The following is a 26096-nucleotide window of genomic DNA, read 5'->3' as shown; positions in this document are numbered from 1 at the left end:
TCTGGTGGGAGGTGTCCCTGCCCATGGCCAGGGGTTGCAGTTGAGTGATCTTTAAGGTCCCTTCCAACCCAAACCATTCTGTGATTCCATATGGTTTAAAAATAAATAAATAATTTAGCCTTCTATTAGTGTAATAACAAAATAATATTTTTTCCATATCAATTTTACTATATTTCATTGCTAATAGGTATGAAAACAAGTAACAAAGTTACCATATATATCAACACAGGAATTGTTTACATCAGTTCATAGCTCTGAACTGATACTGTACAAAAAAAAAATAATTTATTCTTTAATAGTAGATTCTGTCTAAATTCATGCTCTTTTTGTTTAACAAGAGAATGCTGAAGCACTCTAGTTTTTCCTTCTTTTTCCTCTTTTGACATTTTCTAATGTCACTAAGAACAGATTTTTTTTTTTAAAGAAAATTAACAGTTAGCTTCATTTTATCTGTGAGCATTGCTATAGCTGTAAAGTAGGCTGCACACAGACATTCAAAGCTATATGAATGCACTCCTTACCTTTAATTATATAAAACAGAAGATTTCTGAATATTTAAATTACATCTTTTTAATAATTACTGGAATAAGTACAACATGATAGAAACAAAATGAATGCAAAATTTATGAAAAAGTTGATAAGCCTTACCTAAGCAAATAAGGTGGCATTTCTTACAAGAAACTTACCGTTTGCTCTTTATATTTTGTATCTAATACAAGAAGACTTGTTTAAGTATGCCTTCCATCTCGCTGTAGTATTGATTTACTGTTAGAAATTTTGAAAGGATTATTCACTTGTGCACTTTTTTGACCCATCCCTACGCTGTGCTTCATTCTCCATAATAGTTGTGGGAGTATTGTGTAATGTGCTGAGACAGTCAAGGAACGTCTAGCAAAATACCTGGGTCAAAATACTTAGCTTGCAAATGACCCATTCCAGTCTTACTGTACATGTTTGGTTTGTATTTCCTAGTGCAAATAAGTTAGTATACTAAAACCCATTAAGGTCAAATTTTCTTTTTTTTCTCTCTTGAAAAGATTTATTTTTCCTAAAGAGTCACACAGAGTTACACAGCTGTAAATCAGCTTCTGATAGAGGACAGCAATATCAAGAAATTCATTTTTATTGTATTTCTTTTGCTTGTATACCTGTAACTTAGTTGCCTGACTCAGGAGAATCAGTTTCTGGTACTTTCTTCCATAACATACTTAACAAAGTGGCAGAGCAAAGTGAGAGCCACTGATTGACCAGAATTAGGCCAAATTCTCCCATATATACTGTAACTCATGAATCTATAAGTGACTAAAAATTAATTGTTTTATTTAGAGAAAATAAACATTAGGGATCTGCAGTTCTGAATGTTCCAAACTAGGCAATAGCTCAGTGTAGAGCTTTTAGTATTACAATTGGAAAGCAGAGGTAATAGACTGTGAACAAATAAGGGAAAAAAAATCATCTGAGTAGCACATTTCAGATGATTTCTGTGCTGTAAAAGTACATGGTATATGAAATAAACCTCTGTAAGCAGTACTGAGGAGCATTCAGATTGGTTTGGATCTGTCTTCTCGGAAGTGTTTGCTTAATAAATCAAAACAGAGGTATCCTGGCTGTGCCACAAAAATAACTGATGTAATTTCAGACACATCAGCAGTAAGTGTTTTGGTAGCTCTTACCATCACAAGTTAGAACCACCAAGCAAATCAGCAACCTCACCTTAAATAAAAAAGAAATTGTAGGGAACCTGAAGTACTGTTCCTTCACAAGGTAAACGGGAGGATAAACAAGAAGTTTATGTTCACATCCTTCCCTCTGCTTTTACTCTAGAGTTTCTGGTTATCTATTGCTGTTTTATTCAATGCAGCTGAGACCAGTTAACTCCCCTGTGATTTTTGAGGTCAGAATTTAAGTTCGATGTGTATTACAAATAATTCTCTCAGTTTTTTTTTCAGATATAAAGAAAAACAGATTGCCAAGAAAAAGCGTCTGTTCTATTGCAGATGTTAACAAATGAAACAGACACAGAGCACTAGACAGATGTGCTGCCCTCTAAGAATTTTTTGAGAAGTGTAGAAACTATAGGAAATATTGCAGGAGAATTTAAATTTTGATTTTAAAGCTCATAGTATTTTAACTGCTACATTGCACAGTTCTTACACGTAGTGTGAGCAGAGAGAAGACTGGAGAAGAATGGACATAATGCTTGAAAAAAAAGAGTGACTCAGAGCTGCTGAGCTAAACATCTTTCCTTGAGATGGTAGGCAGAAAGGTAACTTCAGAGAAAACTCCCGTGTCAGTTAAGAAGACTTCTCACTGTCTACTTGCTTATCTGCTTGTTCCTTTAAAACCAAAATTACATGGGCAGTTCTAGACAAGCTTTTAGAGCCAGTGAAAAAAATACAGTGTTAATCTGTTTAGTCATTTTGAAAAAGACAAGTAAATTATAACACTGCCTCCATTAAGACTATTTTGTTCCTTCCTTTCTTCACTGCCTTCCCACCCCAATCTAATTCCAAATATACTTTTTTGAAAGGCGTACCCTTAGTGTAATGGGGATCAAATACAACCAACATGTTCTGATGGAAATAAAAGTAGTACTTTGGACAGAAATTTGTCTTCATCTGCAGTCCTGGCTATAGGGGTGCAAATTACTAGGCTGTAAGGGCATGCTGCCACTACTGTCTATGGGAAAAGATGACAGTAATTACAAAACTCCTTTCTAAACATCAGAAATATTATCTGAACCTAATGGCCAGTTCTCTACTAAATTCAGAAGCAGGGGTGAGTGGAATAGCCTTTGTGTAAGGGAATAGATGATTTAGATGAATTAATATTTATTATTAAAAAAAGGGCAGTGCATTTAGCTCATGGAAAAGCATTGTATTCCCGTGTGCGTCTGGAATAGCAGCTTCCATTCACAGATTTGCATTTTACTAGATATACCGCTGCCACCATCTGCAACTTATTTTTCACAAGGAGAGCTGGTAGAAGGAAAGATATTTAACTATGAAATTTGTTCTTCTTTTTGGTAGGCCCAAAAGACAAAATATGTTTGTACTCTTTCACTTCCTAGACAGTTGGAGTTTCTGTGATTTCTTTGACAAAATAAATATATTAACCAGGAATAAGTTGGGTATCACAGATAGTCAGTAAGACCCAATTCAGCTCTTTCCCACGTAGCAGAATGTCAATTTCTGTAAGGAACTCTCATAGGGACTGTTAAAACATAATGTTTTCTATTTTAAGAAATCGTACATAGGTAATTCAACAAGAAATATTACCATTTCAGGTACCCCTAATTCTAGGAAATTATGGCAGTTGAGAACTACGCCAATAAAATGCTTTTTCATTATTAGCTGATGAAGTGTGTTGCATTGGACTTCTAACTCCTTCACTTCCAAAATATATAACAATACCTTTCCTATGCGTAAGGCTTTCTGCATTTTTCAGACATCACACACTAAACAAAATAAAAGCAGGCATTGCTGCATACTGTATTACATGGGGAGACATCCCGTAGGCATAGATTGATGTATATTCTGGCAATCAGAATAAAAAATTTATAGAAAATAAAAATGGAATGCTTCAGCACATTTGTAAACCTGAATATTAAGTACAAAATCAGGGGGTCAGTCTTAGCATTTGTAACACAGAGGACTCCAAGGACTGGTCTCATTATAAGACATATAAAAAGTGACAGATGCGCTGCTTCCAACTGCAGCTCAGTTTTGGTATTCCCTTTGACTACTTCTCTGTCTGATGCTCTAGGAAGCTGTTCTATATCTCACTACCCGCCTCTTTGATCTCATAAGCCTTGTGTCATGTTTGGGAAGGAGGAGCTAATGTGTCCAAAAGTTAATATTTAAAAAAAATAAGATATTTCCTCCCAAGTGACAGAGAGGAAATGAATCAAAGGCAGACTTAGAAAATGGAGTTAAAAAAAGATGTATACTATTACAAAAGGTCATGGTATTCTATATTCTCTTAAAATGCTTCATTTATGACAGGTCAGTCAAGTATATGTTGTTGGTTGTTTAGGGATAACAGTAATAATTTCATTTTAAAATAGTTTTGTATATAGAAGGAAAGTCTTTTCAAATAGCTTTTTTATGAGTTAACCTCTAGTTTTAATTTATGTTGGCTGTCTGTAGCTCAAAGGGTTTGTTTCAGTAGCATGGGATTTCTAGAGCATAAAGATTATTTTACTGTATATTTCTTTCCAGAGTCATGTCATCTTTGTTGAAAGTTAATGAATTTGTTGGCTGGAAATATCTGCTGGCCAAATGCCACTCAGAGATTTCTTACTGTATTTTCTGCTGATTTTAAGTGTCCTTCACTCTGAAGTTCCATGACAAAGGAGAGCTCTAATAGAAAAACTGCAAATCATCTGTGCATTGGAAACATAGAGGGAGCATGAATACAGAATGGCCTTGGGAATTGCAAAACTCACGTTCTGCTTGAAATATCATTAGCTACTGTGTGCTTATATGTGTGCTTAAACAGCAACATCGCATACCCTATTTGTCTCTGTTTACTAATAGACGTGTTAGTGAGACAATATATATTCTTTACCAGCTACAATACCCAAATAAAGACTGATTGCTCTTGATTTATCTTGAAAGAGTAATGTTAAATTTTAGAAAAGAAGTAAAGTCCTTTCAGGACCGTGTGAAAAAAATGCTATGTAATTGTGCAATATTCTGAGATCTGAATAAACTAAACTTAACTGATCCTAATTCCCATTTGGAGTTCTCTTGTATTCTTTTAGGCCTAAATATGATTTCTGTAAAAATCACATTGTTTATGAGATGTCTGTTTCTGTAGAAAAATAACGGGCTGTTTTTCTTCTCTTTTGGGCAGTTTTGGTATGAACCATGATGGAATTGGAAATTCCTGTGGGACCAAAGGTCATGAAGCAGCAAAACTAATGGCGGCTCATATTACAGCAAACACCAACCCTTTCTCTTGGTCAGCCTGCAGTCGGGATTACATCACCAGTTTTTTAGAGTAAGTAATCTCAAGAAAAATCATGAGTTCCAAAAAATCACACCTTTCGGAATAAATAGTAGAGATACAGTAACGTGTTCTTTACATTTTCAGAATGTAAAGACAGAAGTATAACAAGTCCCTGAACTCTTACAGGGTGCTTTTCCTGTGTATGGGTAAAAGTTTCTTGTATTCCATTCCCCATTTCACAGTGTTGATTTTTAATCTATTCAAACATTTTAAAGTGCTGATCATATTTCATTGCTTAATCTTAAGGTGAGAAATAAAGAAATGTGGAATCAGTCAACATGGGAAACATTTTTGTTCTAAATCGTGCATAATGTGAGGATATGCGTTGAAGGGAACAAGCTTCTAGCCCTTATCTTTGTGCATTTCATTCTCCTGATTTTTATGCCATCTTGCTTTTTTTTAGTCTGTCAATGTTTATTGGCACCTTTCATAAAAATATAAAGATCAGAGGAGAGGGTAGCATACATGTTTATGTTAATATTTTTTAAATGTGCTAACCTATACTTCTGTGGTGATTCTGTTCAGAAGTAGGTTCCTATCTTAAATTTTACCTCTGTATGAAAGAATTGAAACAGTCAAAATGTGTTAGTGTCAAAAATGTGCTTATTGATATACATGATACCTAATGAAGTCTTTGTATGTAATTAACCTTTGGAAGACAGGCACAGAGTTATGAGATCACTGAGAACAAATTAATAATAGTGTTTTTTAAAATGTACAGGAGATGGGGTCTTTATGAGAGCAGATGGAAGTTAGTTGATAAGTTCAGTGTCATCAGTGTAATTAGTCCTTTAAGAAATAAAGGTCGGTGAAGAAGTCAGTCGCTGTGTTTTAAGAGATGAACTTAAAACAGTCAAGTAGTCTAACAGTTAGATTACCAACAGCAAAACGGACTTTATCCAACTCTTTTGGGGATCTAACTTTAGAATAAGGTGCTGTATTCTGAATTGTACCTGAAGGAACCCATATAGACCAATGAAGTTTTCCTTTTGTTGGTTAAGACGTAGCTTCTGTCACAAAAGTACAGGAACACTGAATTGTGTCTGTGTCTGTTGGCTTCCTATAGGGTCAATGGGCAGGATCAGGTGTGTTGGTGTTAGGCACGGTCCAGAGGAAATTACCTCTCTTCAGTTACTTTATCAAGTTAAGGCATTTTTATCACCCCACTGAACTATGAACCCATGAAATTTTAAGCGCTGGAGTGTTTAAAATGAACACCTAAACTAAACTGTACTGAATAAATCATTCTACATGTGTGTGATACAGGTTTTTCACAATGTAAGTTGATTTTCTGAGGAGAGATATATATATTCATTTAACACTAGCAGCATAAAAAATGACAAGATCATCTTGTTTTTATCATTACTAATCATATCTGTTAATTCAGTTCCGTTTCTTTTAGTACTCTTTCTAGCTGTTACACAACCTATTTGTAACTATTACAAAGAACAGGATTTTCTCATCACTTCTGTGAGCTTTTTTCGCAGTTCAGTAGTCCTAACTATCAGCTTACATTTCAGGCATTTTCTTGTAGCATTGAGGGTTTCTTTCTTACTGTTACAGTGCTGCTGTTCTTAGTCTCACCTTCTATTTGTCACTGTCTTCTGTGCTGCATTTTAAATTTGTAATTGTCCTGAAAATAAGTTGTCTATTGATGAAGACTGTTCCACGGGTAGCTATGCAGTCATTTTTTACTTATGTGCTTAGAGAAGGAAACACATGGTAAAATTCTGTGGCTTGTGTTATGCTGCAAATGTAATAGAGCCAACTATTTTATAAAAACCTCACTCTGAACAAACTCTCTTGTTTCTTTACTTGTTATCTCCATGTATAGAGTGATCTTTCAACTTTTTGCTTTATATATTAAAAAAAATGTTTACCTTGTGCTTCCTCTTTGTTTAAATGTTTCTATATATGTTATTATTTAATCTTAGCATCCACATTATTCTTTTCCATTCTGCAGGTTTGATGCACTGTTAAATTTCATTTTTAACCCTGTGAGATGCCACTGAAATTTTAGTTATATTGGCATAAAGGCAGAATAGCATTCTGGTGAATCTGTTCTCTAGTTCTTATGTCTTCAGGTTTTTTGAGATACTTCTGTGTCATTGCCACGGTTTTCAGCACTACTTGAATTATTACCATCTGCGTATTTCATAAAAATCATTACTGACGATTCTAGATTAGCTAGAATAAGAACAGAGCAGCTCCAATACTAAGTTATCTCCCACAATATTTTATCTTTATTTTCATAAATAAGAATGTGTTATTTTTTTCAAATCCACCTTGGATAATCATTCTTTTATGCATTTCAGTTATGAATAGAGTTCCCAATTGTGTCAAATACCATCATAAGTAATGTATGAAGAGCCAAAGACAGTTTATTCATCTACTGATTTTGCAATCTATCTTTAAAAAGTCAGATTTCTCAGACATGATCTGTTCATGATAAGTCTGTGCTTCTTATTGTTTGTGGTTTTAATAACTTAGAAATGATTTTTTTTTTTCTTGAAATAGTTGTTGCATTATTTCAGAAAATAAAATAGTCTCTAACAGTATAGTTATTTTCTCTGGTTTCCATTCTCCTCCTTAAGTGTCATGTCATTTCAATGAAACCAGGAAGCTGTTAAGATAGAGTTACAGTAGGACAGCTGTCAGAAACTTAGATCACTTCTTTTATTTATTTATTTATTTATTTATTTTTAACCTATTCACACCTTTCCTTGATGCAAAACAGCCTTAATAGCAGAGACTTTGCATTTTCAGGTAATGATCTGTGAGCAAGAAGCAAAGAAAACTACTCAGTCTCATGTAGTAGCAATTCCCTGACTGCCCCATATGATTTTAAGGATGGGATTAAAGACAAAGCAAACTTGTGCATTGCTAATAAGTCTATCAAAACTCCCAAGAATGATGACATCCTAGCACAGTCTTTGAAATGGCTAAGGAGAGCCATTTTTTTTCTGGGGAAAACATTCAGCACAAAATAGCTGTTGTCTGTCAAGGTTTATGTTAGAGTGAAAGATTGACTGAATTCAATTTATCAACTGAACGGTTTATAAGTGCTTGACAATGGCTTTAAATTTTGTTAACCTTTTTATGTAATGAAATGCAGAAGGATTCCATGAGATTTGGAGGGTGGAAGAGCATTGTCAGAGGACAAAGATTCCTGTGAAAGAAGTAGAAATCGTTAATGTGTTTTCATAGGAGAAAAGAACCAACCCTAAAAATGTTGTCTGTGATTGAAAACTAATTGGTATAAACTTCGTTCTATGCAGCATGTATATATATCATGCAAGTTTCATTTTACCTTGTATAAAATTATCTAGTGAGTAGCCATGAAGATCCCTAGACTTAAGAACAAAACAAAACAAACAACAACAACAAACTAAAAAAAACCAACCACTTTATATTTCATTATTCGGTTACTTTCATGTTTTGTAGTAACATAATTTAGATGATTTCAGGAGTTGGAGCTGCTTAATCTTGTCAGCATCAGGTAAGAGAAGGTATTACAAGAAGCCAGATGACCAGTTCTGTCTTTTAAAGGGAGGATCCTCTTTCAAAGAGGAATAAAGAAAAACCACGAGTCTTATAACTATTTGAATCACAGGGCATTCTTAGAGAGTTTCTAGGTTTGCCATATAGTGGGATTTAGATCTCAGAGACTAGACCATTTTAACTCTGGAAAGAAGCCAAAACTACTTTGGTCCAAGTACGCTCATAGAGATGATATAAAAAATCTTTCTGTGTTTAGGCCCAGGCATCATCTGCCCCAAAATCTTGGATATTTAAGTGGATATGACAGATAAATATAGGGTAGCTCGTTGCCTATGGCAGACTGGCCAATTCCTTGTTACTCCAGGGGAGTAACAATAGCAAATTCCATCTCTTTCTATACAAATCAATAGAAAAATTTATAGAGAAAATTTATATTCATTATCATCTGTTGGCATTTGCTTTGGATTATAATTTGCCCCTTTATTCTTTTACTTTAGAATTTATAATAAGCTTTTGTTTGATTGCTTATTTTTTGCTAACAGATAATGGGTTAAAAAGGCTATTTCCCCAGTTGGCTTATATTTAACAAGTTTTGCAAGTCAGTATTTCACCCAAAAGGCTACCCAATTTAAAAAAGTAAAGAGCCAGTTTATGTAATCAGTGGCTTGCAATATGTTTTGAGTGTTGCTTTCCTAAGTAATAGCCTTTGTCTACCTCTTTTTTTTTTTTTTTAAATAAGTTGTAAAGGGCAGAATCAGCAATGTACTAACTGTTTTGTAGAATATATGATAAAATAAATGTAGAACAAATTGGCCCCATATTTTATCTCTCTCCCAAACTCTCAATGACAGGTTGCCAGTAGATTTTGATAGGAAGATGATTTTGATAGATAGACTGGTAGATTTTTCCTAATATGGGTGCTGGATAATTATTCAGAATATGTTCACTTTGGAATGTATTCTGGAGAAAAGTATGCATTAAAGAAATAGTGAATTGTCTACTATCAAACTAAAGAAAAAATGAGCATTGTGCAAATTAAAGTGTCTTTGATGTGAAATAGCTAATCAGACATAGAGATATACTTGCATAAAAGGTTGGAAGGAAACAGAATGTATCATGAGAGAGTGTGGTAAATCCACATCAATATCTGATTTTCCCTAAAGTTCAAGAATGTTTGCATTTAGTGATCCTATTCTGGTTCGTTTTAATTTTAAACATACCACTCTGAATCATACCACCATTACTTATGTCCTCATTCTGCAAATATTTATGTTATTATCTATAGACTGTTGAGCAGTTTGTAGAGTTTATTCATTAATGTCAGGTTAAGCAACTTTTGTAGCCTGTACAAAAGTGTATGTCCTGGTACTCTTTAAAAACCAGGTTATACTCAGGAAAAGTATGTAATAAATGTGAATGAAGTATTTTGAAAGGAGCCAAATGTTATATGCAGGCATGTAAATAATTCATGTTTTAAAAGTTATATATATATAAAATGCTCTGTGTTTACAGTTCATTAATTTTACTATTATTATTTTCCATATATTTATGGAAAAATTTGTAACTTAATTAAAATCTTATGTATACTATCCATATATTTGTCTATATGATTTTTAGCTATAAAATAATTAAAAATACTTAGAATGCATTTAAAGTATGCTTTTTAATCGCAGCTTGCATTATATTAATTCCACATTATTATTATGAGCAAGCTCATTCTGTAACATTCAAAATCCATTTTCTGTACCAGTGTTCTGGATACTTCTTTCTGTAGCCTTTGAAGGGAATTAGTTGTACTGTGTATGTTCCTGAGGTATCTGTGAATAAGTACTGTAATATGAGCATAAAATCTGAATGGTCTACAGCAATGTTTTTTGCATTTTTTCTTTAAGTAGTGTGGGGATATAAAAGTGATGTCTGCGCAGAGACAGTGATCATCATTATTGCATTGTTCGGTCTGTAAAGATTACAACACTGAATTCCTGGTTCACATGGATCAAACAATTAGCAGTGATAGAAAGTTGGAGATCATGAGCATTAAGTGAAAGCTCTATTATCCTTGCTACCCTTCCAAACAGAAACAAGATTAATTTTCTATCCTGAAATACTGAAATAAAAAGCAAATTGTTAACTACATTGTAGATTATTTTACAACTATCTCTTGACACACTACACTGGAATACTGTTCACTGTGACAAAATGACATCCGGCTTCAGTATTATACAGCTGTAATTAGTCCCAATATCTCCCATTTAAACCCATTAAATTAACCTAGAATTAGGAAAATGAGAAAGTCCCTGAGTATTAGTATTATTTTAGGGAGTTAATAGAACGTATGCTGAGGTTGAGGTCATCTTATTTCTATAGCAGACAGTAAAGATTTATCCACTCTTCAAAAATGTAAGTGCTCTAGCTGGGATATTGCATTGGGGTTTTTTATTTTTTTTATGTGCTTCCAATATAGAATAAAATCACACAGCAAAAACTGACAGTGAATAGAAATTTTCTATAATTGAAGAGATTAAAATATTTAGGCATTCTTTTCGTTCCCATTATCTTCCTTTACATCTATACATAGGACTTTTTCTTAGGCCAGGTGGTAACTACTTGATCTCTGTTTGGAAAGTCCTCAAAAGTCCTGTTACTCTTCTTGGACCATTTTGGTTCACTCCCCTAGATTTTGTGCTATCTTTTCCTGAGGTGTCTAGGTTTTGCCTCGGTGGAGCAAAGAGATAGGCAGAAGAACAAGGACATAGATGCAAGAGTGTTACACCGAAGTCTGGTAGAAATTATCTGGAAATGTTAGCTAATCCTCAGTCTCCATTCATTGTTTGCATTGCTTTGATGAGATCCTTCACCTCCAATGGGGAAGGTCCTGGTTTCATGACTGTTCTGTAACGCATGGTATTTTTTCCAATGTACTTCAATTCACAATGCAGTATCAGGTTCCCAAACTAAGTTTGTAATGTGCCAGTGCTGTTCAAGTACTTTAAGAGAAATAATAGTACTGAAGCAGAAGGAAAAAGAGAAATAAATTTGTGGAGATCTTGAGAGATGGTGATGTAATGTAGCTAAGTGCATAACCACTTACTAGTCTTTTTCTTGCCATTTTATTACAACAATCATATTTCATTATGGTGAGAATGCTGTCATCAGAGCAGACTGGGCATATTTTTGAAATTTCTGCAAGGATTTGACTTACATAGAAGTGTTAAATATTTATTTCTGCCATTATGTGTCTTGTAGAGTAGTTGTAGAGTTTAGTGTACAAGTTCAGTGCATTTGAAGATTCAGATCTGTAATCTAGTACTGTGCAGGGAGGGATCTGTATGCTTATGGACAGTATCACCAAAGGTAGTGAGAGGTTTATAAATGCTGTATCCTTGCCTGTTTGTTTACAGGATCATACCTTAGAGACCAAACTCTGCACTATCTGAATCTGTGGAAATGTTCCAGTCATATGTAATACTAGCTCAAGCAAATGTTAAACTTCCCATTGCTTGTTTAAGCAAAGTTCCTGTCTGCACATTGGTTTGGACAATGCAGAAAGATCAAATTGTATTTGATTTGTTTCCGTATTGGAATTATTAACATGTACTCTTTATACACGGAGAATACAACACTGAAATGGCTTAGATTCAAAAGAATGTAGGATAGTTTCTCAACTTCTGCCATTAGAAATTGTATATGCTTGCAATCCTTGAAACTGGAGTAAAGGGACTAATACATTATTTTTTTACGTTAAAATCAAAAGTTTGATATTTTAAAGGTAGATTTCAACATCTTATGTCCTCATTGTTGGGATAGGAGGAGTTATGCCTTGATCTGGGGGGGGAAAAGGAGGTGAATCTGATTAAATTTATTGGGATTAGTAACTGAAAATTGTATCTTTTCTTTATTTACTTGATAATTGCCTTAGTTGCTGTTTGCTTTCTTCTGAAATGGTCAGTGCTTGTTTGTTTGTGTTTTTCCAAAGGGGTAGTTTTAGTATTCTGAAAAAATAATCAAATAAGTTTAGAATGAAAACACAAACTAAATGGTTAATTTTTTATTTTTTTTATCTGCAAGTGAAAAATACAGCAAATTGGAGATCTCCAAAAAACAGTGTAGAACATTCACTTCTGAAATTATGTTCCTTTGGCAAGGTGCATGGAAAAGATTTGGAAAAAAAACATCAGTGCTGGCAAAATTTGTAGGAATGTCGGAAAAAAATTTAAAGTGTTGGCACCAGAATTCTTTAAAAATCCTCACTTATTCACATGTGAAATGAAAGTAAAAAAGCATCTGTCCTCTTCTATGCTCACTGACTAAATAAAACTTAATAATTATATTTAGCAAAGTATGAAGTTTTCTAAAGAAAAGAACTCTGTCTGCCTTTGACTTTATTTGTTACTGTTCCACTACGCTGAAATATTATGGTTAAATATGAGCATATTTTGAAACAAAACAAAACAAAACACCCACAGAATGGTGAATATAAAGGAAAAGAATATTCAAGTTTTGGAAGATGATGATCTTAGTTAAAACTTGAAATTCTGAAGACTATATGTTGTTAATGCAATAGAAAAGATCTTTAGATCCATATGAATTTTGTCACTCACACAAGTATAGGTGAATTTTAAGATCCTAGACAATTTTTACCACTGGAACAGTTTTGTTCTCTCACATGGAATAGGCATACATGTTAGGGTCCTAATCTTATAAACATTTAGTCATGTTGAAATTTTAGTGTGTTTTACTTTTGCATAAACCGGTTGAGCTGCCGTTATCTGTAATATTTTAAGGTACTTGGCTGTTTGAAGGATCAGAAAGATTGTTAAGAATTATAACCTTTATTTATTTTATTTGTTTAATTTGTTTAATTTTTGTTCTATGACCAAATGTACCTATTATTTAATGAAAACAAATAGGAACCTTAAAACAAAAATGAAAATCAGTCTTGTGTGGCTCAGTAATTCTTGTACTTTTAAAAAGGATAATATAAGAAATCTATTTCATGATCTAAAATAAGCATTTTTGTTAATAATTATGATGAAAAATTATTTTGATCTCTTAATTCCCTTTAATATATATATATATTTACCATGGGTGTACCATCGTACTGTTTGTTTATTGCGATCATATTTGTTTCACACCCAAAGACGTTAAAAGTAAGAACTAGATACATGATATCATTACTGTGATTTACAGTCAGTAGAATTCCTAATTCCTTTGGTCCTTTATGTTGAACAGTTCGGGCCGTGGTACTTGCCTTGATAATGAGCCTCCCAAGCGTGACTTTCTTTATCCAGCTGTGGCCCCAGGTCAGGTGTATGATGCTGATGAACAGTGTCGCTTCCAGTATGGAGCAACATCCCGTCAATGTAAATATGGGGTAAGAAGTCTTAATCCTTATGCTGAGTGTTCTTCTTAGTCATTTGTATATATTCCTTTATAGCATAATTTTTTAGTTAGTTGCACTAGTGGGTTACACATTTCTGACAGCATTCTGTCTGGTGCCATCCTATGTAAGCAAAGGGTACATTTTAATCCTTATGCTGCATCTTTTGCTTGAGTCATTTGCACATACTGTACACCAAAATGTGTGGGTAACAATGAGCTGGAGAAGCATTCTTGAATGTTAGGAGAGAAAAGAGCCCAGAACACTTGATCCTGTTCCTTCTAAACTGTGCTACATGATTTTCACTTATTAAATGAGATCAGGTTCATGCTGTATGAATCTTGAAACATGAAATCTGTTTTGTTGGCTTTAACTTCAAAATGTAGCTTTAAATTGAAAAGTTACTTTTGTATTTGTATTTTGCTTTCCTTTTCTTTTATTTTTTGATGACGAGCTTGTTGTTTTTCACATTCTTCAGATCTCTTTTTGAAAAGAAGAATAATTGGTAATGGGAACAGAGGAACGTGAAGCTAGGTAGCTAAATAGAACACTGAATAGCTTAGTGCTAGCAAAGATTTGGCTGTAAATACCAGTGTGCAGTATTGAAGGTAAAGAAATTTGCAGTCAAAATAAAAGCCTGCACACTTAATATTTCAGTACATTATGCAATATATTTTAAAATATTATTTAAAGAAAATCTTGCAGCCCAAAATGCATAGTAAAAGGATTCATTCCGTTATGCCTGACATCAAATAATCAGCTGACTAAATACTCTAAATAAAATAAACCTTGAAAACACGTCTAATGATTAAAAAATACTGAGTTTTATTAGCATTTTAATGATAAGACTATTCAAATAAAACAATGTAACCACTAAATTTACTCTGTTCACTTCTCTAAAGCTAGTTATAAAGGAAGTCTATTTTTAATATCCCTTGGGTGATAAATACAGTATTTTTCTTGAGATGCCTCTTTGGTAGGTTGCACTGTGGAAAGGATTTTCAAAGCTATATGTAGTTGGTTGATTAGCTTGTTGGGTCTTCTATTCCTGATCCTCATCAGACCTCTTTTAGCCTTTATTGTTCCTCTGTAAGTTCTTACTTCCCACCACTGTTCTCTAAGGGCCCTGTTTCCTGTTGCTAAATCTAAGTCATGTCTCCCCCCCAACCCCCTTTTTTTTTCTTACAAATTCTCAGCACACACACTATTTATTTTAACACATCGGTATAAATATTTATTTTAAGAAATCTGCAGGTATTTAATCCATTATTTATAATGGTATTTAATCCATTATTTATAGAATGCTCTTTAGAGATACTTTGCATTTTAAATTAAACTGGAAAGTTAATAATGTGCAAAACCTGACTTTTTCACATGTAAATTATTTTTTTCAAACTATGTTAAACTAAGTAATCATTGTTGTGATGATCATTCTGCACAGTACACGTGTTTCTAAATCAGTTTCTAAAATGTCAACAATCGAAGGTACTAAAGATGTAGATAATCTTGTCTATATAAAGTCTGCTTTCTTTTTTGTTTTAAATATTTTTAGGGGATTGTTTCATAGTTACAAAAAAGAGGTTGAAACTTAATTGATGTAATAGTTAAAAGAATTTAAGTGTTCATGTAGTATCACCAGTCCACTGAATTGATGCAGTGTACTATATGCCATCAGTGTGAGCATGATGTAAGTGTCTCAGAAAAAATAATCTATTTTTAGTACTAGGATTCAGACTTTTCATATCTATATAACAGGTTTTTGTAAAAGTCTTATAATATCCAATCTAAGAAATTATATAAATTTAAAATATTGTCTACATTTAAAAATATCATCTGCCGTGGTCATAATACTTTGGAAATGCCATCATGATGATCATACAGATTTCAAGTGATAACACTGGAGAGAAAGAAATAGTCCTTGTAAGTGGAATGCAGATGGAAAATACAGAAGAAAGACTTTTCTTGTAAGAATGGGTTTGTAGAACTGAGTAGTGGAACTAGACTGAAATACCAGGAAAAGTTAAGTTAAATATTATATTCTACTCTTTCATTATCAAAAGTAAACAGACAGTAGTCTGAGTGTTCCTGTTTGATATGATGTCTACACTAAAATGCTGTAAATAGTTCATTGATCTCATTCTAACAAGTGTGCAACCATGAACTGAAAAACATAATAAAAATCACTAATTAACAATGGATCTGATTCGTGTATTAACTTCTGTCTGGCAGTCAATCCTCTCTATTTGAACTGCCTGGTAAAAAAGGAAGGGGTACAGCATGATGTACAGTATGGGATTTAACGACCCACAAATAAATACATTCTAAAACAAAGGGAAATCTCAGAGAAAATTTCTTGCCATTTTCTCTTGCTCATGTTCTTTATTAATTTGTGATGGCAAGACATGACAAGAGAAACTATTGAACTCTCAAGTCAAAGCAAAAAAAAAAAATGTAAGTCTCCTTTGGACTCTGATACTAGTGTTAAGATGGTGTTTGTAACATGACTTAGCAAATAGTGATGGTCTTTCTGCTTTGAAATTCTGTCCTAATGTCTTATAAACCTCTAGAAAAATTACCTCTTTCAACCAATCAGCTTTGATGATCATCGGTATTCATCACTTGTTCTCCCATATTTCCTCATCTAGTCCCTCTCTATGTGTATTTCAAATGCTTGTTACTTTTGGTGTAAATTAGGTCCTAATCCTGCCAAGAATTTTGTATATTTAAGTACTTAAAGCTTTCTCTCTCACTTAGGAACTTGAAGTTAATACCTGGAGAGGTATTTGAATGTTTAAGCCATGAGAACTCACTGCTAAAGGGACTGCAAGACCCTGACTTTCTGTGTGTGTGTGTTTACTGACAAGGAGTTTTGCCTTTAAAGGCAGCTCTTAGGTAGTTATACTGATATTAGTGTTATTACTAGATCTAATGAAACCATCTGTTTTAGTCACTTATGAGCAAAACTGTTCCAGCAAAAGCATTGCAGTTGTTAGTCTGATTTCCTTATGTTCTTCAGCACATTGTGTGGCAAGAATTCAAAGTGCTGTTTTAGCATATCAGTGATTAACTGTTTGCAAATAGACAGTGATTTTTTCTAATGTCACATATTTTAGTGTTCTTTATACTTTCCACAAATCTATGATATAGGAACAATTTAGATAATTTAATTGAAAAAATAAATACTTTTAATAAAGAACTAAGAGGCAATCTCACAAGATACTTAAAATACTTCATTTTTAAGCTACAATTTCAGATAGAGTGTTAAACTTATGACTTCGAGTAAAACAAATTGTAGTGGTAGAAATTTCACTATATAATGCTGATGCATACCATTTTCTACAGGCATGCATGTTTTCAAGTATCTTGTTAGATAGAGCGTAGTCAGAAATTATGACAGTTGTTAGGAACAATACCAGTTCCTGTTCTGTAGAACACGTAGCTGGATTTTTCTCTCATTACTGTCAAGATGGCTCAGTTCTTCTCTGCTTGTGTTCCAGTTCCCCTGATAGTTCAGAAACTTACTCAATTTGTTTACTCAGGTGAGTGTGAGGAGAACATCTTTTGTTGACTCCTTACCTTACTCACCTTTGAACATCTGCCTAATAAGAGTTGCCTGTCTCTGGGTTAACTCAGGAAGGAATTCCAGTCTTGACTTTGAGTTTCTGTTTTGTGAGTTTAAATAATGCCTGGAATATGCCTGACTGTAATTTACGGATTTTGTGGTTCAAAATAATGCTTTGCTTTAGAGCTGGTCCCCATGTTTTTAGGACAGGGACTAAAACCTCAGACATTTTAATTGCAGTTAATACTTTATGCATATGGTTGATATTGTTGTGGTGTATTTTATGATCTGTGAAGCTGTTGGCTGCTAGCATGAATTTCAGAGAGTGCCTAACAATTCTTGTTAAGAATTCTTTTTTTTTTTTTTTTTTTTTTTTTTTACATTTTATGCTTTTTCACCTTCATTGGTGTCTAAGTGGTTTCATTGGTTTGGAGTAGAGGTGTAACAGGACAAATGCTACGTTCCTTTGAGCACATGGCTTCACTCAGATCAGGAGGGCCAATCTATTTGTATTTCACAATGGAGTTTAAGACATCAGGTTATATATTCTAGCTGATGACATGCAGCTCTCTTCTTTTTCATGGTCTTATGTTTGCAATTAAATTCTCCAGTTAGTGTCCCAACTAAAGTAACTTAAAATTCAGGTACCAGTTTTTATTCACATTTTGTTGCTGCGTTTTGAAGGACAGATAAGTTCAAGCTATGAACTTATTGCTTATAAACAGGAAGAATGAGGATACATTCTCAAAATTAAAAGTCCTCCTTCTGGCTTCAAGTGATCCCCTTGATTTATTTTTAATGAGTTATGGAGAGTGTTCATAAAGCTAATGACCATTAATAGAAAGTTGCTTGGAAAGTATGTACCACAGAAATAAAGGATATGCAGTCACTATACCTTCACTGCTTTGTAGTTTCCTACATGCCAGTTCAGAGACAGAATAGTGTAACTGTATTATGAATGAGCAAAACAGCTAACTTGCCTCTCTGGTCAGCTGACAAATGCAGGAAAGCAAACAAACTTCTATACAGAGCAGTTCTGCAGTATTTCTTCTAGCCTAAATTACAGTTGTCCCTTGTAAATTTTAATGTTAGTGAATTAAACTGTCACTGTTTTCATGAAACACTGATATGATTTACTCCACTTAAATAAAGAGGTATTTAGCTTGACTTAGAGCTCTTGTAGGTAGGTAAAAACCATTTTACTCATTTATTTATTTATTTATTTATTTATTTATTTATTTATTTATTTATGTGCTTTTTCCAAAAAGCAAAGGCAGAGAAGCCACTGGTATATCTTTACACTAGACTACCAGGTCCCTTCTCTTTCCTCACCCATTGATGCTATGACAAGTATTGTGCATTCAATTCAATTTGTACATAATGCTAACTCACTGAAAAGTGCTCTTTTTCCCCCCTTGACTTCATACCATGGCTAAATCACTTTATACAATGTGCTTGTTAGCAATGCATAAGTAGTTCAGTCATATTGATTTACATCACAAATTCCTGTTTTGCGTGGCCTAGATGAGTGGATGGTGAGATGGATTGGCAATTGGCTGGACAACAGAGCTTAAAGCGTTGTGCTTAGAGGTGCAGAGTCCAGTTGGAGGCCTGTAGCTAATGGTGTTCCCCAGGGACCAGTACTGGGTCCAGTGTTGTTCAATTTATTCATCAACAACCTTGATGATGGAATGGAGTGCACCCTCAGCAAGTTTGCTAACGACACTAAGCTCAGAGGGTTGGCAGATACCCCAGAGGGCTGTGCTGCCATTCAGAGGGAACTTAACAGGCTAGAGGACTGGGCCAAGAGGCACCTCATGAAGTTCAGCATGGGCAAGTGCAGGGTCCTGAACCTTGGGAGGAATAACCCCAAGCACCAGCACAGTCTGGGGGCTGACCTGCTGGAGAACAGCTCTGCAGAAAGGGACCTGGGAGTCCTGGTGTACAGCAGGCTGACCATGAGCCAGCACTGTGACCTTGGGGCTAAGAAGGCCAACAGGATCCTCGGCTGCATTCAGAAAAGTGTTGCCAACAGGTCAAGGGAGGTGATCCTCCCCCTCTACTCAGCCCTGGTGAGGCCACACCTGGAGTGCTGTGACCAGCTCTGGGCTGCCCAGCACAATGGGCATGGAGCTAGAGCATCTGTCATATGAGGACAGGCTGAGAGAGCTGGGCCTGTTTAATCTGGAAAAGAGAAGACTGAGGGAAGATCTCATCAATGTATATAAATATCTGAGGGGAGGGTGTTGAGAGGATGGTGCTGGTCTCTTTTCAGTTGTGCCCAGTGACAGGAGGAGAGGCAATGGGCACAAACTGAAGTGCAGGAGGTTCCGGCTGAATATGAGAGGGCACTTCTGTACTGTGAGGGTCACAGAGCACTGGCACAGGTTGCCCAGAGAGCTTGTGGAGTCTCCTTCTCTGAAGATTCTCAAAACCCACCTGGATGCCATCCTGCACAATGTGCTCTAGATGATCCAGCTCAGACCGGGGCGGTTGGACTAGATGATCTTCAGAGGTCCCTTCCAACCTTGGCCATTCTGTGATTCTGTTTAAATAAGTGTAGGTGAAGAGAGGAACTGACAGTCCTGCTGCAATACTCTTGTCTTTTTTTATCAACTTCTCCATTATTCTTTATTTTATAAGGTCTTGTCTTCCAAGTGCAAAACCTCTCATCACTGTTGTAGAGGTCTTTTGCATTTAGCATGATAAAAAATTTGAGCTTTTCTTGTGTAAGGACTTAGAGGATCGTGCTGTAATTAATAACAGCTTTATTCTTAAAGTGAATAACAGCTTTATATAATAACAGCTTTTATATAATAACAGCTTTATTCTTAAAGCTTTCAGCTTTATTCTTAAAGTGAATTTTGTTCCCTCTTTTTTTTTTTTTTTTTTTTTTTTTTTTTTGACATTGTGATGTGTGTAACCAATGGTAATCCCATAATTTTTCCTCTTTATGAATCCTATGGTGGTTTTACATCTTTTTTGTTTCTTAAAAAGGTTCCCAGAGTACTATCACCATTGTGCAGTCCCTCTTTCTTCTTTCCTTTGGCTGTCTTGCCTCCACACCCTCTATCTTATTCTCCCCCTCGTCTTCATTTTTTTCTTTTTCTCTCTATCACAAGAGACACAGATGTAGCACAGGCATGCATGGATCTTATGAAAGCTGCTTAAAAATGACAAGCAGAAGCCAGTGATCAAAGCAGGAGTAGTGCTTCAGTGGATAGCAGAAGCAATGACAAGATTCCAGATTCTGTAATGTGGTTTAGATAAAGATGGAATAGTTTTCATGGGTTTGAAAGGGAAGATGCTACTTAGAGGTCTCTGAACTTGTGAGGCTTCTGTAGTTTCCATAAGGTTCACATAAGCACCCAATATTGAGGAATGTATGCTGGTTACATAATGCAAATGTATGACTTAAGTTACAGCTTTTATTTCACATTGTTTCAGCATGTTTTGATTCGTAACATGCTGCACCACTTAATGAGCATTTGGTAGGAGAGCACTAAAATGGTAACTTTTGGGTGCTTATCTGAACTAAACTTGTTGAACATTACAAAATTCGCCCATAATTTCAATCAACCTTCTAGTTTTAAGTGTGTTGCCATCAGAATTTCAGCAGTGAGGCCGGAGATACTCTAGGCTGATGCTTTTCAGATCTGAATTGTAAATTGCAATTCAAGCAAATTATTTTTATGCTCTATTTTAGCAAATGCTCATCAAGAGGTGCAGCATATTATAGATGAAACATGCTGACATAACATAAAATCCTGATTAGCGTTTTTAAACTTTATGGAAAAAAAATGAAACCCTAGATTATTGAGTTGAATATGCATTGTGAATTTGAAACCCCCCAAATTATCGTAGTTTAATATGCGTTGTGAATGTATTTCCCATCTTTTTTTTAAAACATTATGGGCCAAACTGCTAACTTTTGTTGGAGGCTTTCATTAGTGTTAAATATTAAGAACAGAGCAGTACAGCAAGTTGACCTTCACTCATCCAACTGAGTTTTCATTGTGCTGTATTGTTACTATTTATTCTTATTATATATTATAGGTTGCTTAGATTTTACATAATTTGAAATGCCTATATGTAACTCTGCATGACACAACAGAAAGAGGCTCCATCATTGATAACACTTAGGCAAAAGGAAGATAATTTGATTTGCTGTTTTTTTTCTCTAGATGGGTTCAGCTTTGTTTAATTTACTGCAAATACAAGCATCCGAATTCCAAACTGAAGTCATGGAGCCCTAAGATACACCGTTACAGGTTGTCATCTATCTTGTCTTGATCTTGTGAAAGGCCTCAGCTTCAGTTTATGTTTCCTGGACTTCTAAAACACTTTCCCTTGTTTCCTTTATAAATTAATAGTTATTAAATCCACACACTTGAAGACTGACTTTGAGATCATTGATTAATTTTCAGATTATGCTTCTTTTTCTTAGCTTCAGTAAATTATTCATACAAATTTAATGTTGACAAAAGGTATGTTAACCTCATCCTATGTCCACCAACAAAGAAAACGCTAACCTATTAGTGGGTCACCTTATGTTGTGTTGTGTGTGTGTGTGTGTGTGCATGTGTGCATGTTAGTGTGTGAGGAAAAGCAGTAGACTTTCTGCTAGTGATTTTGAGCCTGACTTTTCCAGGGCAGTTAGGGCAGTTTCTCATACGTTTTTCAGCCTGGTTTATTAAAAACAGCTGCTTAGAGATGTTATGAATAGGACAGTAAGGAAATAATTCAAATGAATAATTATGAAACTGAGGTAGTACCAGGTATAGGGTTGGTATGGTGAACAGAAAGCTTTGTGCACCTTAATAAGAATCTCTCTCAACTGCCTGAAATCACCTGAAAATAAAGAAGACGTAGCCATAGTAATAGATGGCATAATTCCACTTCCATTTAATAGAATAATAGCACAGGTGAATTTTGCTATTTTAGTTTAGCTATCTTGTTTTCAAATGACAATGTTATTTTACATACAAGATAGAAGAGATAGAAGATATACTTCAAATAGATGATAAGTTATAGAAGAGGTGATAGAAGATATACTTCAAATTCTACTATTTCTTTTAAACAAAATACACTAGGGGAAATTAAATCATCAGTATATAAATGGTAAATAAACGAGTAATTTCTCCTAAAAGAAATTATAAAACTTCTTTTAGAAGAAATTACAGAAACACATTCTTTAATTTCTTTTTTTTTTTTTTTTTATTATAGAATATTTCTACAAATTGTTACATTGTGTTATATTAGTTTACAAGTAGTCTGTATTTTGCGTAGTTTTCCATAAGTTTTCTGTTGATCTTGGGATATCGTATGTCTGTCCTTGGACAGAACTCTTTTCTGATTTGAATAGAGGTTTTAGCTTAAGTACTAATAGTGTTATACAGGATTACTTTCATTTTGTCATCAGATGTTTACTGAGAAAAATTGGTACTAAAATTAAGGTCTGAAGAAGGACAAACAGGCTATGTCAGTAATAGTATCTAGTTTTGATAGTTTTTTTCATCTTATCTCCCAAAGCAATTTTGGAAGAAGGAAAATATTTTTTTCTCATTTGTCATGGAGTAGGGTGATGAGCTAACTTGCTTAAAATTATTCTGTAAATGACGAATAACTAAAATAGCTGTATCCATTAGTTCATACAGTTCAGCTGATTATTTACTTGGAATTACAATGTCTGGGAGAAATTGTTAAATGCTGTCCTTTGTGAGTATGTTAGCCTGGCAATGAAATACATGTTTGAATTATTTAATCTCCCCTTCTGTGTTAACATATAGATGGTGCATTTGTATAAGGATATCAGAAGTGAAATTCTGCAAGTAAAATCTGAAGCACAAACCAGAATTCTGGATTCAAATCACTCTGAAATGTAAATGTGTTCAAAATCCAGAGTGTTACAGAGATTTTACTTTTTCTTCTGTCTGTATTAGATTGGTTGAAATCTTCATTTCCTAACGCACTTGAATTTTTGGTTTTCCAAACATTGGTCCAACCTTTGCAAAAGTAACACAGATATTAATTTAAACATTTGAATTTGATCTGATGTAAAATAAATGTAGGATCTTAACTAGGATCATCACTGTCTGACACTTCTATTTACAGTCTGACAATGTAAGTCATACATGAAACAGACAAACAAGTAAATGAGGCACGAAAGTAAGTAAGGCAGTTGTATGACAGAAACACCTCATATTGTGTCTGAAAGGAACTTGTTTTAGGTTTTCACTTTGAAATCCATACTGGATTGAAGTTGAGATTCTTGATTGAAGATGTGGTTTTGATGTAGTGTTGAATTTTAAAAATAAACTCATAGTTATAAAATTTATGAGAGAGTTTTTAAAAGTCTTTGTGATATCTTCTGTGCTTTCCCTGTTCTATTTGATCTTTTAAACCATATGTACCTGTGGATGCATATCTTAATCTGAAAATCTTACCGAGTAGCAAAAGCAAGTGTTTTATTCAGAGATTTATGTAAGTAAATATTTCTACTGTTTTCATTTCTTTAATGAAAAATAAATTCTGATTTGGAAAGTAAGGTAGTTCTTGCTTTTTTTTAGCAGGTATCCATTTACCTGTGTATTTCTCCTAAAAAAGACTCACAAGTATCCATTCTCTTGAGTTTTCATAGAGCCACCCACCAAACAGGAATTGTTACATCATTTAATATAACTAAATAGCTTAGGCCAAATTGTTAAATGTTGAGTGGAAACTCCACAAATCAACAGTACTTATTCCTCATCATTTCAGACCATGCTAAGATGGTATGTTTTTTATAGATTATTAAAAAGATGGCTTGCTTCTACCAATTGTGAAACTAAATACAGAGCATATATCTGTCCTGAATGGGCACCAGCTGTTTTTAAACTTGGTAAATAATTTTGTATTATTCAGTAGAAATTTGTACTGTTGAAATTACTGCAGTTACTAGGTAATAATGTGTAAGTCCATTTCTATATTCAGTAGAATTTCGAAAGAAGCATTTCTATTCATCATAAGTTTCATGCAAGAAGCCGAATCTTAGGGAATAACATAACAGTTGTCTAGTTGAAGTGCATAGAAAAGATGCCTAGATGCCAGATACGCATTCATTTCCTCAGATAAACACTTAATTTGCAAGGGTGTGGGGGGTAGCTAATAACTTTAATTTGCTCATACTGTCTTTTCCTTTTTCTTCTTTGTACCAAGATTCAGTCATAGAATCTATACAAGAATTATTTTTGGGTATGATTTCAAGCAGACGTTTAATATAATGCCTATCATACAGTTGAATAATTATCTTTCAAATTTTCAAAACTACTTTAAAACAGAAAGTATTTAATAGAAAGCAGGTTGTGAAGTCTCACACAGATCTCAAAGTAATACAACAAAGATTATCATGCAGGGCAGTTACCATAAAAACAAATTATTTCTAATTCCATTCTGCATATATAGTCTAAGCCAAGGACAACTGAAGTGGATCACACCTCTCATTATGAATTTCAACCCTAGATATTTTTAATACTGAATCTCTAATGTCAACAGAATTTGACTTAATTTAAATTAGTAAATGCACAAAAACAAATGAGAAAACTTGTAGGAAAATAGATTTTTTGAAAACCTTTTTAATGCTGACAATGGAGGGAATTACGATAGGCTAAATCATTTATAAAATGCCACAAATCTAAAATGTTTTAAGGAAATATTTTAATATTTTTAATATTTTAATATTTACTACATACAAGTGCACTGTTTTAGCATGTGTTACAGAAGAGGATTGCAGGTAGTCTAAGCTCCAAAACCTTTTGGTTTAACCTGAAGGAAACAAATCTTGCTGGTTCATATTTTGAAGTTAACAGTATCCTTTTACCATGATTTTTTGAGGCAGATAATGTTAATGATGGAGATACTACAGCACATCCTTTACAACAGATTAATTTTACAACAATACTAAAATATATCAAACAGTAATCAGAAAACCAGCACAAAACAATGCTTGCATAGCAGGTGTAGAAAAACACATTTTTGTAGTCTACAATTTGATCCTTCCTGAATTTTTGTGGCAGAACATTCTTAAGTAGAATATGCTGGCTTTGAAGTTGCTCCAGAATGTTTTGCAAACATCTAGACTCCAGCCCAGCACTTACAGTATGTTCAAAACAAATTTCTCTATATATGTGTATGAGCATTGGAAGCAATTTTAGGCTGTTACTCTGATCAACTTGCTTCTGCCTTCTTTCCTAGGAAGTGTGTAGAGAGCTCTGGTGCCTCAGCAAAAGTAACCGCTGTGTTACCAACAGTATTCCAGCAGCTGAAGGTACTCTTTGCCAAACAGGGAGCATTGAGAAGGGGGTGAGTACAAATAATGTATTGTTTGAATAAGTATTTTACTGTTTGGAAACTACAGGAAAAAAGAATTAAAAAATTAAAGTCCTTATGAGCAGCTATAAGTGTTCAAATAAAGAGAGATTAATTCAGGATACAATAGTATCCTAATGCAACTGCTCTACAGAATTTATTTAACAATTATTTTATATATATATAAATTTAATAAAATATTTATGCTTGCTATAAAATTTTGTATCCTGGATTGAAAAAAGCCTATTACATTCACTATATTTATTTTCTGAGTGATTTCTGTAAAAAACTCTT

At 34.1% G+C, this 26096-nt stretch overlaps 1 protein-coding gene across 1 annotated transcript in view; it reads left to right on the top strand.

The window, feature by feature from the left end:
* The window catches only part of ADAMTS6 (ADAM metallopeptidase with thrombospondin type 1 motif 6), a 154813-nt gene that overhangs the window by 66079 nt on the left and 62638 nt on the right, over positions 1-26096 (top strand). The window contains exons 10-12 of the mRNA XM_082783231.1: positions 4858-5004; positions 13747-13888; positions 25689-25796. Of these exons, the coding sequence (XP_082639357.1) occupies positions 4858-5004; positions 13747-13888; positions 25689-25796 (397 nt within the window). The remainder of the gene's footprint in view (positions 1-4857; positions 5005-13746; positions 13889-25688; positions 25797-26096) is intronic.

Source organism: Aythya marila, assembly GCF_965140915.1.
Source record: "Aythya marila genome assembly, chromosome: Z".
Lineage (NCBI taxonomy): Eukaryota > Metazoa > Chordata > Aves > Anseriformes > Anatidae > Aythya > Aythya marila.
The sequence above is the reverse complement of the archived record's forward strand: the minus strand, read 5'-3'. Positions and strand labels throughout refer to the sequence as shown.